This window comes from Dipodomys merriami, unplaced genomic scaffold (assembly GCF_024711535.1).
Source record: "Dipodomys merriami isolate MVZ:Mamm:240054 unplaced genomic scaffold, mDipMer1.0.p SCAF_35, whole genome shotgun sequence".
In the NCBI taxonomy this organism is placed as follows: domain Eukaryota; kingdom Metazoa; phylum Chordata; class Mammalia; order Rodentia; family Heteromyidae; genus Dipodomys; species Dipodomys merriami.
This window is the reverse complement of record NW_027205048.1, coordinates 7,220,449-7,237,421: the sequence shown is the minus strand read 5'-3', so window position 1 is coordinate 7,237,421 and position 16,973 is coordinate 7,220,449. Positions and strand designations below refer to the sequence as shown.

The 16,973-nt window shown below is 39.8% G+C and overlaps 1 protein-coding gene across 2 annotated transcripts in view; it reads right to left on the bottom strand.

Annotated features, from left to right (window-relative positions):
• The window catches only part of Trub1 (TruB pseudouridine synthase family member 1), a 30,777-nt gene extending 21,055 nt beyond the window's left edge, over positions 1-9,722 (bottom strand). For both annotated transcript variants that reach the window (XM_069988088.1, XM_069988089.1), the window contains exons 1-3: positions 9,413-9,722; positions 6,000-6,098; positions 2,424-2,479 (exon numbers count right to left, since the gene is read on the bottom strand). In XM_069988088.1, coding sequence (XP_069844189.1) covers positions 2,424-2,479; positions 6,000-6,098; positions 9,413-9,686 — 429 coding nt within the window. In that variant the 5' untranslated portion in view covers positions 9,687-9,722. The remainder of the gene's footprint in view (positions 1-2,423; positions 2,480-5,999; positions 6,099-9,412) is intronic.
• Positions 9,723-16,973: the final 7,251 nt, after the last annotated feature.

Sequence of the window (16,973 nt, the reverse complement as noted above, 5' to 3'; positions counted from 1 at the left end):
TTAGGTAAAATTATACTTTGGGGGGGGGAAGGTCTATGAGGTTTGTAGTTCAGAAACCTAATAGGCCTGGAATTCAGAAGAGAAAGGACTCGGTAATGTGTGAGATACTCAGTAATAATAATTACACTATTTATTGAACAATTTCTGTATAAAAGCACTATAATGAAAACTTACTGGGGCTCGGAAGGTGGCTCAGTGGTAGAGTACTTGCTTTGCATACATGAGGCCCTGGGTTCGATTCCTCAGTACCACATAAGCAGAGAAATCTGGAAGTGGTGCTGTGGCTCAAGTGGTAGAGCACTATCCTTAAGCTGAAAAGCTGAGAGACAGTGCCCAGACTCAGAGTTCAGGCCCCATGACCGACCAAAAAAAAGAAAAAAAAAAGGAAACTTACTTTTTACATATATAATACACACAACCTCAAAAGAGAAAAAAAACAAAGACTCAAGAGAAACATGATCATTGGAAGAACAAAGCTTACTATGAGACAAAAGAGCAGGACACTGAAGGACACAGGGTTGGGGATCTGTTCCTGTTAAACCTGATCTGAATGGGAGAGAATGGGAGAACAGTCAGATGAGGACAACATGCTGCAAGAAAGCACAAATTAGGCCACATGGAGAAGCCACCTACAGGGACTAGAGAGATACATGAAGAAAGCAGGGCTTCATTCCTCCATCTACTGCACCTGCCTGAGACATCTCCAGCCAAAATCATCCAGCTGAGCCCTCCCCAGATCACTGACCCACAGAAATCACAAGGGAAATAAAACAGTGCAGTGATTGTAAGACATAACGTGATGAGGATGGGGACAGGAGGCGTGGCTCAAGCAGTAGCACACCAGCTGGGAGCAAAAGGAGATGATAGTTTGGACTTATGTAAAAGCTGAACAGGAGGTAAGGGCTGAATATGTGTATTCATTTTTTTGTTTTAGAAATAATCGCCAATTTACAAAAAAATTGTGAATACAGTGAAGAATTTTTCCCCTAAACCATTTGACATGCCCTATTGTCTTGGGCATTTTAATATGTGTTATCCTCTTATATACTTGGGTGTGTATTTTCTACAAGCAATGACATTTTTGCATAATCACAATCTAACTTTCAAAATGAGAAAAATAACATTAGTACCTCATCTCAGGCTCCATTTGGTTTTTCCCAAATGTCTCATTAATGTCTTTCATAACGAAAGTTAAATAATACATTCCATTTAGCGATGTGACTTTTCAAAAATCACAGTGAAGTTGGTTACATGTCTTGTTTCTCAAAAAAAAAAAAAAAGAGTGAGAAAAGAAGGAAAGGAAAGAAGAAGAAAGGGGAAGGGTGGGGAGGGGAGGGGAGAAGAAAAAGAAGCCAGAAAGCAAGCAAGGAAACTAGAAAACAAGAGAGGAAAGGAAGAGGAGAGAGAATAGTCTCTGGTCTTTACAACGAAAGCACTCAAAACTGTGGGTCAACAGCCAGCATCTAATACATAGTCAGTTCAAAAACTCATGGTGTTCAGAAATTTACTTGGCAATTGGACATTACTATTATATTTTCATCGTATTTTACAAGTTATGAGTCAGCAATTAACTGAAAATTCCTTTTTTTTGCCTTCCCTCCCTCCCTTTCTTCCTTTCTCCCCTCCTCCTTCCTTTCTCCTTCTTTCCCTTTTCCTTCCTATTTTCATTGCCCACCAAATACCAGCTATTACAACTGGGCCTAATTGTGAATCTGCATACACAAATCATTATCTTTTAGACTTGGAAGAGATGTTATTTCTAGGAAGGTTAACCATTTTGACATTCTGACTTCCATTTCAGTGTTTTCCACCTTGCTCAGTGTCCAAAGCAATCCCACAGGATTCCAGACTCTCTTGCCTCAGTACAACTTTTCCTCTTTCTCCTATTAAATGTCTGAAACAGTGTTTTTCAATATGATCAAGGCTATTTTCATGGGCTGGATATATAGCTCAATGGTAGAACATTCACCTAGCACAGTCAAGGACCTGGGTTCAATTCCCAGTATCACCAAACCAAGCCAAACAAAATGAAAAGTGTGTTCACAGATGACTAATATAATTTATCATCATGAAGAGTCTCCTTTTTCTTTAATAATGATTTTTATAACCATTGAACAAAAGATGCCTTGGTAAAGTGTGAAATTGTTTATAAATTCCTGGATTCAAAATTCCAATAGAATTTATAACCTACAAGTTCCCTTTCATCGGAGAAATATAGTTATATTTTAAAGATATTAATATAAATAAACTATAGGCATTGTAGAGTTTTTCAATATATAGTCTCAAAATTTGAGCCCCATAAGCATACACTAATTACTAGGAATGACACTCATCCTTGCAGTTTACAGTTTGCCTTTTAACTGATGAAATTAAAAATACAGGATATTTAGAAAAATGTTTTAAAAAAATTCCAGTATTCTTACCTTAGACCCTGACAACATACTGGTCAACATTTTTGTTCCCCTTCCAATGCCAACCACTAGAAATCAAAGAAAGAAAAATTATGACATTCTATTCTGAGAAGCAGAATTGGCTTTAATTTCTTGGCCTGTGCAATGAAGTTGGAAAGGGAATGTATTTAACATGACTAGAGGGTGCATATAACCCTAATCAACTGAGCATGACATACAACTGAGCAATTCTGAAGGGGGAATGCAGAGAGACCTTTCCCCCAATTCACAAAGTATTAAACACAACAGAAACCTTAACCTAGCCAATTAGACAATGAAGTTTTAGGACAAGCTCAAAAGGACTCACTGGAAATTTATAATGGGCATTGGTGAAAAATATGGTACAATTAACTATGTACAAGTATAGGATGAAATAATGACAGAGTTCATTATTAAAGAAAAAGCCATCAGCATAGCTAATGTGCCATTTAAATAATGATTTGAATTCAACAGTGTATAATCAAGGAAAGAAAATAAATCAACCTAACACAAAACTACAAGCTAAACTGAGGACTCAGAGAATATGTTTTAACACAAATCAACTTTAAAGTACATGGCCTACTTTGCTCTTCAATTTCAAATATTTATCTTTCTAACACATTTCACCAGATGAGTGAAGAGTAGGCAAGTGTTTAGAATAACTAAAGCATTTACCATTAATAGATGTAAGTTCACATATAGTCACACAATTCAGAATTGAGGAAGCAGGAATGACTGGCAAACTGAAAAGATTAGTAATATTTATATCAGATGTTATTCAGTGAGTATACCATGTATAAGTTATACTACAAATGCTTTTCATCCATTATCTCATTTAACCCTTGTAGCACCCTTTAAATGACATAATTGTACCTATTTTAGTCTCTCAGTCCCACAGAGACTAATAAAACTTTGTCCAGCATTTTATAACATATATAGTGAAATTAAAATATAAACCATGCTGTGTAGTCTCCTTTTCATTCCCCCCCCACCCCCTCATCACCTGATTTACGAAGGCTTTTCTCTTACTGCCACCAACCTAACCTATTGCAAATCTGTTTTACACCATTATCTCTTCCATTTTCTTTTATGCCAGTGCTAGGGCTTGAACACAGGTGCTTGGCCATTTTCTCTGAGGTTTACTTGTTAAAGGCTAGCACTCTAACACCTGAATCACTGCTCTACTTACGGCTTTTTGGTGGTTTACTGGAGAAAAGAATCTCATGGACTTTCCTGCTCAGGCTGCCTTCAAACTGTGATCCTCAGATCTCAGCCTCCTGAGTAGCTAGAACTACAGGCATAAGCCACAGACAACTTATTCTTCCTTTTTCAATTCATACCATTTCATAAGTATTTCTGAATACCTTATTTTGCCACTATAGAGTCCCTAGTAACCTTAAAGTCCCAATTTCTACTATACCAACTGCTCAGTATTCAAAGTCCACACTTCAAAGTCTAGTTCCAATTATTCATAAGATCTATTCCAAACCCCCTCGAAACTTTTATGCTACTCATTAGTATTTTAAATAATTTGTTTTATTAGTGCAAGGACTGTTCAAGTGAGGGGTCTTATTGATAATGATGAGGCAAAAACTTTGTAAAATAGTAACAACAAAAACTCCATGCACTTTGATTCCACTGAAGAGAATCCTTAGTTTGAACAGATGCTATGCATATAGTCCAAAGAGGATGGCTTTTAATGCAGGAACAAGGAAGCCTTAGCCACATTTCTTGACTTTGAAAGAGCTTAAGGCTCAAGGAAAAAACAACATACAGACAAGGAAAATCATTGTACTCAAAAATTATTCTCAATGAATGAACAATGCCAACTAACAATATGTACTGTATAACTGAGCATCCAAATGTTCATTTGGATTCTCAATTGCTCTAGGAGGCTGAAGGAAAATGGCTGAAGCCAGAGAGTACTTCATTTAACCTTCTCAAGGAAGTGAGTTAGGTCTTGAAGAATGTATAGGACTTGAACAGACAGAGAAAAGAGAATTGTATTCTAAAGAAGAAACTAAACTGGGTGCTGGTGGCTCATTCACGTAATCCTAGCTACTCACAAGACTGAGACCTGGATGAATGTGGTTTGAAGTTTAACTAAGCAGAAAAGCCCATGATACTCTACCTTCAATTAATCACACAAAAAAAATCTGGGCAGATATCTAGTATAGGTATGAGTCAAGCAGAAAAGGTCAGATAATGTGGTGTTAGGAAAATGAACCCTTAAATATGTATTTTAATGTTTTCGTTTCTTTCATGCATATGTTTCTAACGCATTTATAAGATTATTTCTCTGTTGCTTTGTATGTCCCTCCCCCACAGTGTAACCCCCGCTTTCACTATATTTGATGTCAGTATAACATGTGGAGGAGATGGGGGCAAACAAGTCGTTTAAGGATTCAGGTGGACCTGTTGCAACAATGAGAAGCACAAAATGTCATGTCAAAACCAGCTTTACAATGTCGGTGGGGGGGGGGAGGGGGGTATAATTGGGTGGGGGGAGGGGGGAGGCTGGGAAGGGAGGTGAAGGGTAAACAAAGGAGGAGGCTGCAATGCTTGGTAAGAAATGTATGCATTATCCTGCCCATGTAATTGTAGCCCCTCTGTACAGTATGTTCTCAAATAAAATAAAATAATATTAAAAAAAAATCTGGGCAGAAGGTGTGGCTCAAGTGGTAGAACACCAGCTGAACAAGTAAGCTGAGAATGAGAAGCTGAGAATGAGAACCTTAAGTTCAAACCCCGGTACTGATCAAAAAGAATAAAAGAAAAATAAAATGGTAAGCTAGATGCAGCTACAACTTCATCTTCTCAAGATAACCTACTGGGTTATGGTGGCACTTGCCTACTCAACACTCAGAAGGCTAAGGCAGGAGGATTCTGAGATCAAGACCAGCCTGGGCTACAGAGCAAGATCTTGTCACAAGAAAACAAAAATAAGTAACAAATAATAATAATTACTCTGAGATTAAAGAAACATGCTCAACTTTCTTCCTGAGTTTTTTCCTTTTCCTAAAATGAAAAAAAAAGCAGTCTATGTATGCAATGTTTTTCTTGGGGAAGCTCATTAGAAATTCAGTGCCGTAAATTTTTATGGGGGGATGGTGGTGGTAGAGGAGACTGGTGATTGAGAAAATGGTAACCCAGACACAATCTACTAGACTGGAAGGAAAGTGGGTTTTCACAGTCAAGTCACAGCAAACCACTTTTATCAGATAGAAGAGCAGGAACACTATTGAAATTCAAATTCTAAAATGTCAAACAAGGGTCAGCTTTGCAAGCAGGCATTTCTAAAGACAGTAATTTCACACCTCTGTGGTAACTGTCTTCTGCATGGACATAAACCTTTACTCAAAGTCCCAGCTACACATAAAAGTGGCTACTTCTGATAGCATTGTGTACTTTGTACCACTGAAAAGTTTCCTCAGAAGATAGCACTATAAATCCAGTAGAACTGAAACATTCCAAAGTAGACTGAAAATGGCATGCTTTATTTTGCATTCAATCAATTTTACTTCCTGATATTCAGGGACAGTTCTGTTATACTTCCTTTAAGTCTCTTACCTAGAACGCCTTGGGCTGCACTATCTAGAGTGCCTCCATGCCCAATTTTCAAAGTTTGCTTTTTCCTCTTGGTCCATTCTGGGGAAGGCATTTCAGCTTCTATGAGAGTAATTGGGATGAAAAACAAAAGATAATTACCACAAAAAGTACAATCTCCACCTATATTGAAAGTAGCCTATACATAATAAAAATATACTATAAACTTAACATATTAAGGCTGTTATATTACTAGCAAAGAATTATTTTTAATGTAAGATACTCCCCAAATTACCTCCCCAAAAAAGTATATTCTAAAATTAATTGCCTAGAATTCATTTACTAAGAAAAATATTAATCTTACTAAAAATTCTGAGTAGTTTAAAAACTCCTTAATTTTAGTCAGGCACCAGTGGCTCACACCTATAATCCTAGTTACTTAAGAGGTTGAGATCTGAGGATCATGGTTTCAAAGCCAGCCTAGACAGATAAATCTGTGAGATGTGAGACTCTATCTCCAATTAACCAGCAAAAAGACAGAGGTATGGCTCACAAGTGATAGTATACCAACCTTGAGCAAAGAAAGTCAAGCAAGAAAGAGGCACAAGCCCCTGAGTTCAAGCATCCAAAATAAAAAATTAGTCCTCAATTTCTATTTGTAATTTCCTCCATTTTTTCCTCCCTGGTGTTCTTTACTGTTACTTCCAGTTATCTGGAGTTGTACTCCTATTGGAACTACAACTTATACAAGTTCACTTCTATGTTAATCTCAACAAGAGGTTAAGTATGTTAACAGTTAGGTAAACTGTTAAGTAGGTTAACAGTCAACTCTTCTGAAGAATTTAGATTTTTTTATTAAAGAGATGAGTCTCATTTGTCTAATATTTCTGTCACAAATACAGTTCCCAAACCCATCAAAGCTTCTTTATCACCACTGACACGCAGGAGACAAAATACAGTGACAGGAATGAAAACACAAGATTGATAAGGAGAAAGTAAAGCAACAGTAGAGATGTTGGGGTCCTGTCTCACAATATGACCATCCCACTGAATTAAAACAATGGTGATTAAAACACTGCCATACTTTGAAGAACTTGCTGTCCTGTGTTGACAAAAACTTCACCCCTACTCTTCCATTCACAAGCCAACATCTCTCATTCATGAATTTCTGAATTTTTATGAGGAAACTCTTTGTTTTCAACTTGATACTCCAAAAAGGCCTCAGAAATGTACTGTGTTCTTTGTACTCAAACTTACTTCTTTCTAACTTGCAGCACACTGTGTTACTACATTGAATCTGGTTCACTCCACTGAACCAAATATTCATGGATGACTGTTTATTAAGGTCTTTCCTAGCTATAAAATTTTAATGTCTCAGGCCTTGAAGAATTCAAGCAGAGGAGTGGAGATTGTAAAATGGTAGGAAACAATGTAAAGACAGGCAAGTAATATTATCAGAGCCATGACCATTGATTGTGGTTTAAACCAGTACTTCTTGTCAAACTTGGCCAACATCAGAATGTGGGTATTTTTTAAGAGCCTTACAGAAACTATGGTAATTAGAGGTAAACATGTAACAAATGGTTTCCAGAAAATGGCCCACCAAGTCTTTAAACAATCATTTTTAACCAAGTTATGACACCAAACATCAGTGCTTAAAGGTAGATTGGGGGCCAGGGCATAGCTTTGATTCTGTCAGAAACTTGTCTGAAGCCAGGCACCGGTGGCTCACGCCTGTAATCCTAGATACTCAGGAGAGATCTGAAGATCATGGTTCAAAGCCAGCCCAAGCAGGAAAATCCATGAGACTCTTATCTCCAATAAACCACCAGAGGGGCTGGGAAGGTGGCTCAGTGGTAGAAACTTGCCTTGCAAGCATGAGGCCCTGGGTTCGATTCCTCAGCACCATGTAAGCAAAAAGAAAAAAAGCCAGAATCAAGTGGTAGAGGGCTAGCCTTGAGCTGAAGAGCTGAGGGACAGCACCCAGGCCCAGAGTTTAGACCCCACGACCGGACCCAAAAAAAAAAAAAAAACCCACCAGAAAACAGAATTGGTGCTGTGGCTCAAGTAGAGCCACTAGTAGAGCGCTAGCCTTGAGCTGAACAGCTAAGGGACAGTGCTCAGGCCCAGAGTTCAAGCCCCATGACCGACAAAAGAAACTTCTCTGACAGAAAGAATAGTAGTCACTAACTTGAGGATCAAAAAAGCCAGAATGTAGCTAACAAATCAGGGCAAAACAAAGCAATTCTATCAAGGGAAAAAACAAAAACAAAAAAAAAACTTCTTTGACAACACAGCTTCTTCTTAATGTAATACATGACTTCAACAGCACCTAATAGGAAATATAAGGAAAGCTTGACAAATATAAGAAGGTATAATACTGGAGTCAAACATCTGGAAGAGTATACCTATTTGCCAATAAATGTTTAAATCTGTATTACACAGTTATATTAAACAAATTCCCATCAGAATAACTTGGTTTTGTGAATTCTGCCACAGTATACTAAACAATTTAAGAAGCTCCTTTGCTGGTTTAATGGCAAAATAGGCTAGGATCAAACTCTGGAGGATCTCGACCTTGACAGCTGAAGGCTATGGAAATTATTAGGCCTATGGAGCCTAGGGAAGGGAAGACACGGTATCTTTCATCTTCATGTTTCTACAAGACAGAACAGATCCAACTTTTTAAATGTGGTACCCAACACAACTAACGTTCTTTGATGTTACTGCCTGAAATGATCTTCTAGGCTGATGAACTCTGATCTTTCAGGCTTGTCTATTATCTTTCCAGTGTGTAGGAATAAACAAAAAGAGAAACTTCTCAGGTAAATGGCCAATTTCTGGTTAACATTTACTGAAAGAGAGGATCATTGAAGTAATATGGTGGTCAACAGATTACTTAATCTGAATCACTTGGAGCAACAGTTTAAATTGCAAGTTCCCAAAAACATCTTAGACCCTCGGAATCGCAATCTCTTGAGAGGTATTAGGAATCTGCATTTGTATAAGAAACTAATTTTCATGTCCACTATAATACGGGAAAAACAATATTGTGAAAAAACGCTGTAGTAAGTCTTGGTTTATTAAGTCTCTGTTTTTCCACTCTATCTCCAAGGGCCTAACTTTAGGGGTGTACCGAGAGAGGGTAAGTTTTATCCACAGGGAGCAACTAAAAAGCCTCCTGAGGGCTCAAATAACAGGGGGGAAATGTCTACAAGCTAGCTCCAGGGCGTGCGGCTGGTTCTGTCCCCCCGCTGGAAGACGTCAAACGCCGGGGTGTTTACAGGAGTTCGGCGAGGCGGGTCCACGGCCGGGAAAGCCCCGCCTTCGGTCAGAGTTAACACGGGGTCGCTCTCCCATCCCCTTCCTCGGTGCTCGGGGGCCCAGGCGGCGCCCCGCTGGGGCAGGCGCGGGCCGCGTCCCCCGGGCCGCCGTACCTGCCAGCAGCTTCTCCTTCAGCCGGTTGAGCAGCTCGGCCGAGGTGGGCCCCTTGGGCTTGCGCACCGCGAACACGCCGCTGAGCGACAGCAGCTTAGCGGCCAGAGCGGCCTTGGAGACCCTGGCTTCGGATCCGGTCCTGGCCGCGGCCGCGATCGCCGCGGCTACTGAGGTAACAGCCATGGCCGAGGCTGTCTCGGCAGTTTCAGAGATGGAGACTGTGTCTATTTTCAACGTCGATGAAGACACCGCCGCCGCCTGAGAATCTGCCATGCTTTCACACGGGCAAGACCTGTTAACGAGAGGCGCGTCGAGATGACGCACGCAAGTGCGCCAGACAGCTCCCCAGGCTACGGATAGTAAGGTGTGCGCGCGGGGTTGTGGGAGTTGTAGTCCGTGACCTTCCCGAAGGCTTGCGAAGGCACCTTAGGGTTTCTTTGGGCAGTCTCTTGTCTTATAATCCTTTCTGCTTCTTTAGTGAGTTAGCTCTGTGCCGCAGAGATATTTTGGAATTGCAGTCATCATAGCGAACTCTGAAGATCTTGGGCCTACTTAGCCCACTGTTTCATTCAAGTTATGTGCTCTTGGAATCACAGGATAGAATTAAAATACACCCAAATGTAAGCTCAGAGCAAGGACCTCGTTGCTGTATCTGAACGCCTCACACATGTAGTAAGTGCTTAAATGTGTAGGAATGAATCAATAAAAGTTCTTCAAATCCCATAAAGAAACTTCTAGGCCAAGTCAATGGTAAATTTCTTGGGCTTACTGTGATTTCTTTCATGTGCCTTGTTCCTCTGATTCACCCACATCTTCCACTGCAATTCTTGCAATCAAGATTTCCCCAGATCATGATTAATCGGGAAAGGCAAAAAGGATCAAATGTGTAGGCCTACCCTGTCTTACACCTGGGCAACCTCTGCACAGTGGCCAAACTATTTAGAAAGGGTTAACAAGGGAGCGCTGACTTTATGTCATCTAGTAAGTAACTCAAAACTCTGATAACTTCCAGGCTGTCTTCATCCAAACTGCCCAACTCATTCCTTGAGGTGTAATTCACACCTGGCTTTCTTCCAGCTCTTCCTGCACCTGGGGCAGTGCCCTAATCTCATACACTGCACCCCATACTCTGAAACACCTCATACACTGATTACCAATTCAGAAAACTACACACAATAAACCTCAGCAACATTCTAGGACAAGTTTCTAGGAAATGGTGGTCATAAAATGGCAGAAAACATTTATCAATGAATATTTATCAAGATTCTATTCTGTGTAAGGCACTAGAGATGGAAGAATAAGTAAACAATCACAGTCTCTGTTTTCACAAAATTTGAAATCCAGAAAACTCTGTGCTGGATGTACCTGAAAGGTAGGTTCTACCCTTAGAACACACAGACACCCACACACTCTCTCTCCCTTTCTCTCTCTCTCCCCTTCTCCTCCCCCTTCCCCCCCATCTGTCCCCCTCTCCCCTCCTCTGTCTCTCTCTGTCTCTGTCTCTCTCTGTCTCTCTCCTGTCTCTCTCTCTGTCTCTCTGTCTCTGTGTCTCTGTGTCTCTGTCTCTCTCTCTCAATGGTACCAGAGTTTAAACTCAGGATCTCATGCTTTCTATGCAAGCACTCTACTATTTGAACCATACCACCATCACTTTGTTGCTTTCATTTATCTTTGTATAAGGTTCTCATATTTTTGCCCTAAGCTGGCCTTTGACCATGATCCTCTTGTTGATTTCTCCCACATAGCTGGGATTACAGATTTACACCACCGTGTTGCCCTTATTGGTTGAGATAGGATCTAACTAACTTTTTCATGGGAGCCTTAATCTTGATCCTCTTGGTTTCTGCCTTCCTAGTGGCCTTCAGATCTCTTTAAATAAGTCATATTATAGGAATGTAGTCCAACCTTTAATAACTTCATTAGATTGAAAAGTAAAGGAAATTAGTAGTGTTGGATTATGTTTTGATAACGTTTATCATGATGAAATGAGAGTATTGTAAGGTAGATGGACTAGCTTTTGGTAAAAGATGATGCTTAATGGATTAATGTCACTCACATAAGAGATTTCTAGTGTAGAGTGAATAAAAGGCAGCATCTGAGTGAGCCCCTGACTTGACTCAAACTTTGGAAATATAGATCTGGGTGAACCTATACAATGATGCATATAGAATTTCCCATTAGCAAGAAGATGGGGTGAGGGGGAAGGAAATGCATTTGAGGACATAAAGAGCTTCCTGAATAAACTTTGTGCATTTACTGTGCGTCGTGCCCAGTGAGGAGCACAATATCTCATTTAACCCACATACAACTCATTTGCACACCCAAGAAATGGTATCACCATGTCAAGATGAGCAAATTGAGGTCCAAAAGGATTAGGTACCTTGTTGAGGCTCCATCAATTAGTAAGTGACAGTAAGGTTTCGTTGAACCCAAGTTTGATTGAGCCTTAAGTTCTAATAGATGCCCCCCTACACATACACACACATAGGCTGAATTTAAATAATTTTTTTACAGATATGGCCAAAGGGTCCTGGAGTTGAATGTTCAAAAACAACATTTCAGGCTGGGAAGGTGGCTTAGTAGTAGAGTGCTTGCCTAGCATGCATGAAGCCTTGGGTTTGACTCCTCAGTGCCAGATAAATAGAAAAGGCTGGAAGTGGTGCTGTGGCTCAAAGTGGTAGAGTACTAACCTTGAGCAAAAAGAAGCTCAGGGACTGTGCCCAAGTCCCAGGTTCAAGCCCCAGGTCTGGAAAAAAAAATTCAAGGGCATAGTTGTTTTTTTTTAATAGTAGATTAAATGAGAAAAGTCTTTGGATTAAGTCTAGATTAAGCCTTACATAATGAAACACACTGATCTACTACAGGAGTAGTATGGCAAAAAGCAAGATTGTAAGTCTTACAAGATCAGGTATCTGGTGGGCAGGCATACCCCAAGAGGTTGAAGCAAGCAATTTATTCCCTCATCTACACAGTTCCTCATTGGTTGAGTACTGTGGGGTGTACATTCTTTCCCAGACATTCCTTAAGTTTCATTATGTCCTATTTGATAATTCTGGTATGTGTATCTTTTGAGAACTGGTTGAATTTTAGGAGCCATTTTGGCTGCCTTCATTGTTATTGTTCCCTTGTGGCAGGGTAAGAGCTTTCTAGTACATACCTATTTCCTCTTTGTATTGTGGTCCATTCTTCCCCATGCTTTCTAGCCCCATTCTAATGTTCTGTTTATTTACTGTGTTTGCCTAGGGGCTTTTCCAAGCGCAGGAACTTTGTCATATTTTCAAGTTGCTATACAAATAAACTGCAATAATTTTCCATAAAGGGTCAAATGCCTTGCTTTGAAAATGGACCACCACTGACTTTGTTCTAACATACGAGTGCTTTATGTAAATATAAAATGACCAAAAGTGATGTAATCCTGCGAACAGTATTAAGAAATATTAAAAATGATCATATCTAGGATGAGAAGGATGGTATCAGGCCCCAGTAACACAGCCATATTTATATTCTAGATCTTTCCCTGATTCAAAGATTTCTTGTTTTCAAGGTCCCCAGTTTGATGAGAAGAAAACCTGACAAACTATCCCAGGAAAGTATTTTGTGAACCAAGCAAAACTGCTGCTTTTTGCAGGTTAAAACGTTTGGATGTCAGTCTGCTTAACATCTACGAATAGGGTCATCACTCTGCTCCTCCAGGGCTATTTGTATTTTTAGCCAAAAGAATCCAAGAGAGAATGGTTCAGATTAGGAAGGGGAGATGCTGGCGACCCTGGAAATAACCTAAAGCTTTCCAAACCACACCATACCCAAAGTACATTTTCCTCACAATTTGTTCCATTAAGCTATACCAGTGCCCTCATCCAGCACTGTCAACCCTTGTCCATTCAGAGAAATAAATGTTACTATCTCCGCTGACTCATTGACAGTGAAAGCTTGCCAGTGCATTAGCTGGCGCACACAACCTATCTATCAAAAAGCATTCAACATGTTTTTGTATTAATAACCCAAAAAGAAGTGGCATGCTCTCCCTCTCCTAACCTAGTTCAGAGCAAAACAAACATGAACATTTTAAAGAGAGAAGAGCTAGAAAAAGGAGCTATCTTACAGAAGGGTCTGGGATGATAAAGATATTTCACAAAGCACAAATTGAGTACATTTTTGGCTTTAGGGATCCTGCAGGGGGCGGGGATCCTCTAATTATTCCTTAGCTCTCGAACAGTATTCAAAGGGCATAATTAATTTCAGCAAAGTACACAATGTTATCAAAGGGCATTCAAGACAACAAAGTCCTAAATTAAACAGATAGATCCAATTATACATATTAAAATTGTATTAACAGTATAAATATTTATAGCTCAATACAAGTGGCACATAGGTGATTATGCATTTGATTACTCATGCAACAAACTAGACTTGAATTGGTCAAATACTGTCTTAACAGTGCCAAAGCAGCACTGTAGACCAGGTTGTTTTGTTATGTTAACATTCATTTGTTCATTCATTTGTATAACAAATGTTCATGATGCACCTGCTTGGTGATGGGCACATAAAATAGCTTTCATATGGACCTCTGCTGTCATAAAATGCTTAGGGAAAGTACATCAGATTGGACTTTTAACTAGGCTCTGAGGAGTTGGAATGTTTGGAACCACTTTATATTCACATAGCAAAGATAATGTACGAATGGTCTCCGTTGATTAATCTGCAGTATCATGAGCCAGGGAAATGTCGTCCTGTGACTTCAGTTTTTGTTAAGCGTTTAATAATGTTCTCCACTTGCAGAAGGGCTTCAGGCTGGCTTCTGAGACAGAGGTGATGGATGCATCCTATTACCAGGTTGAATGAAAAGCCTCTTATTTAGCTCAGACTATGCCTGGAGGCTTACCGAGAGAGAAGACTTTACCTTCTGTCATTTGTTATCTCAAAAATTCTGAAAGCTTCAACCTTTTCTATTACTACTTAATTGAATTTAGAAAGGCATGATCTTCTTTCTTAATATTTTACTCGCTTTTATATATAAGATTGATTTGGAGGGTAGAGGAGGGTGGAGAGCACTCGGACATCCTCCTCTTACTCTGTGATTTGATATCTGTTTCAAAAACCTGATTATTTCAGTCATTTTGAAAAAATAAAAATAGGTCCTCACTTTTGCCTGTGGTTTTAGATTCTTTAGGTTAGCCTGAGAGATGGAAACATGTTTCAAAGAAAACACAAGGCTTGTGCATGTGCCTGTGAATCCTAAAATTACTCTTCAGCATGTTATATTAGATGGTGTATGGTATACTATGTACTGATCACTTTGCATTCTTTTCAACAGGAATTACAAACAAGGCCTCAACTTCACTTCATCTGACAGCCACAGTAAATGTTATCTTCCCCTTCTTTTCTATTCTACTCTACTTTGAACATTTCCTAATTAACCATCATCATCCTTCTTCTCAGAAATAAAGTCACTTCCACTTCACAGAATTTCTAAAGGGAAAAAAATGCTTTCTTTTTTAAAATAATTTTTTATTGTGAAAATACTGTACAGAGGGGTTACAGTTACATGAGCAAGGGAATGAGTACATTTCTTTTTTTGGGGGGGGTCCGGTTGTGGGGCCTGAACTTTGGGCCTGGGTGCTGTCCCTCAGCTCTTCAAGGCTAGCGCTCTACCATTTGAGCCACAGCGCCCACTTCTGGCTTTTTTCTTTTTGCTTATGTGGTGCTGAGGAATCAAACCCAGGGCCTCAGGCATGCATGAGTACATTTCTTATCAAGCATTGTTGCCTCCTCCTTTGTTTTTCCCCTACCATCCCTTCCCTCCCACCTCCACAACTACAAACCCCCTCCCCCAGCTTATATTGTAAAATTCATTTTTCAATAGTGTCTTGTGCATCTCATTGTTACAATGGGTCAACCTGTATCCCTATTTAAACAATTTGCTTTTTCCCTTCCCCTCCCCAAATAATACCGACAAAATACAGTGAAAACAGGGGTTATACTGTGGGGGAGGAACATACAAAGCAACAACAACAACAAAAAAAAAAACAACACGGGGGCTGAGAAGGTGGCTCAGTGGTAGAGCGCTTGCCTTGCATGCCTGAGGCCCTGGGTTTGATTCCCCAGCACCACATAAGCAAAAAAAAAAAAAAAAAAAAAAAAAGCCGGAAGTGGCACTGTGGCTCAAATGGTAGAGCTCTAGCCTTGAGCTGAAGAGCTGAGGGACAGCGCCCAGGCCCAGAGTTTAGGCCCCACGACCGGACCCCCCAAAAAAAAACCACATGGTACTTTATAAATACGTTAGAAATAATAGCAAGAAAGAAAAAAACCACTTGTGTCCATATCTTGGGGTTCATTCATTTCACTTAACTTCATCTTATCTGGTCATACGTGCATAGCTTTTGACCTTTTCTACTTTTAGTTCACTTAAGACCACACTCGAACTCAGTGTTGCTGGGTTTATAATCTGTTTCTTACTCTGTAAAGTAGGAATTTACATATCTTGCTTATGAATTTCCTGATTCCTCAGTCAATGGCTGAACTGATTGTTTTAGCCGATTTACTAAAAGTTTTATTCACCTTCTATAGTAAATAATTAGTCTAGGAGAACATCTCACCCCCCAACTTGTCTTTTCTTTTTCTCCCTCTCTTTGTCTCAAATCTATATCTATATAGTTTTCATCATAATACTGAGCTCCTACTATCTATACATATTGTGCATTTTCCCCCAGAAATCTAGTATAGATATGGTTTTTACAAATCTGCCCATCTATGCAATTCATTCAGCAGAAAGACAAGCACATATATGAAGTTTTCAGCTCAATCCATTTCAGAGTTTAAATCTAAGCTAGCTCCATTAAACATGTGCATGTAATATTTACAAATTTTGTGTGCATCTGTTTCATTTGCTGATGACTGTGAAAGGCTATTTTGCTCACACTCCAGCCTGTCACAGACAGCACTTGTAGAACATGGTGTCGTTTTATTGAGAGACTTTTCTCTGATAAATGGCTTTGAAGCAGCCGGTCTAGCCTTCCCCTTTCCTCCGCTCCTACACCTCGTTGAGTTAGTCAGTGCACCTTTATAACCTGCCTGAAGAGAATTATAATCTGCCGTGTGACATTGCTGGCCGTTAATCTTCCTCCCATTTTCAGGGTCTGAAAGAAGAAATCCCTAGAGCATGTTCTCCTCTGGCCTCTGAGTCATCCTGTTACCTCTCTCAGTCACACTTAAAAGAGCCTGCCCTGTGTTCTCACAGCTGGGCTCAGGAGGCAGGGGCCAGCCTTGCCACTTGTTTCCCCAGGCTTCTGTGTGAAGGATTCATGCCTGTCATCATCCAGCAGAAAATCAACCCTATCAGCGCCGCAGTTCAGGTATCGCTCTAAGCAAAAGATGTTTTCACAGCCAGGACACAGCTCAGAAAATAAGGAAATGACACATGCAATCGAAATCTTAAATGTATTATCGTTCTGGGTATGGTGAAAGAATTCTTTTAAAAGCTTTCATAAAATAACATTTTCTGCCAGCAGCTGCATTTTATCACCAGTTCCAATAATTGGCTCTTTAAATGCATGGCTTCCC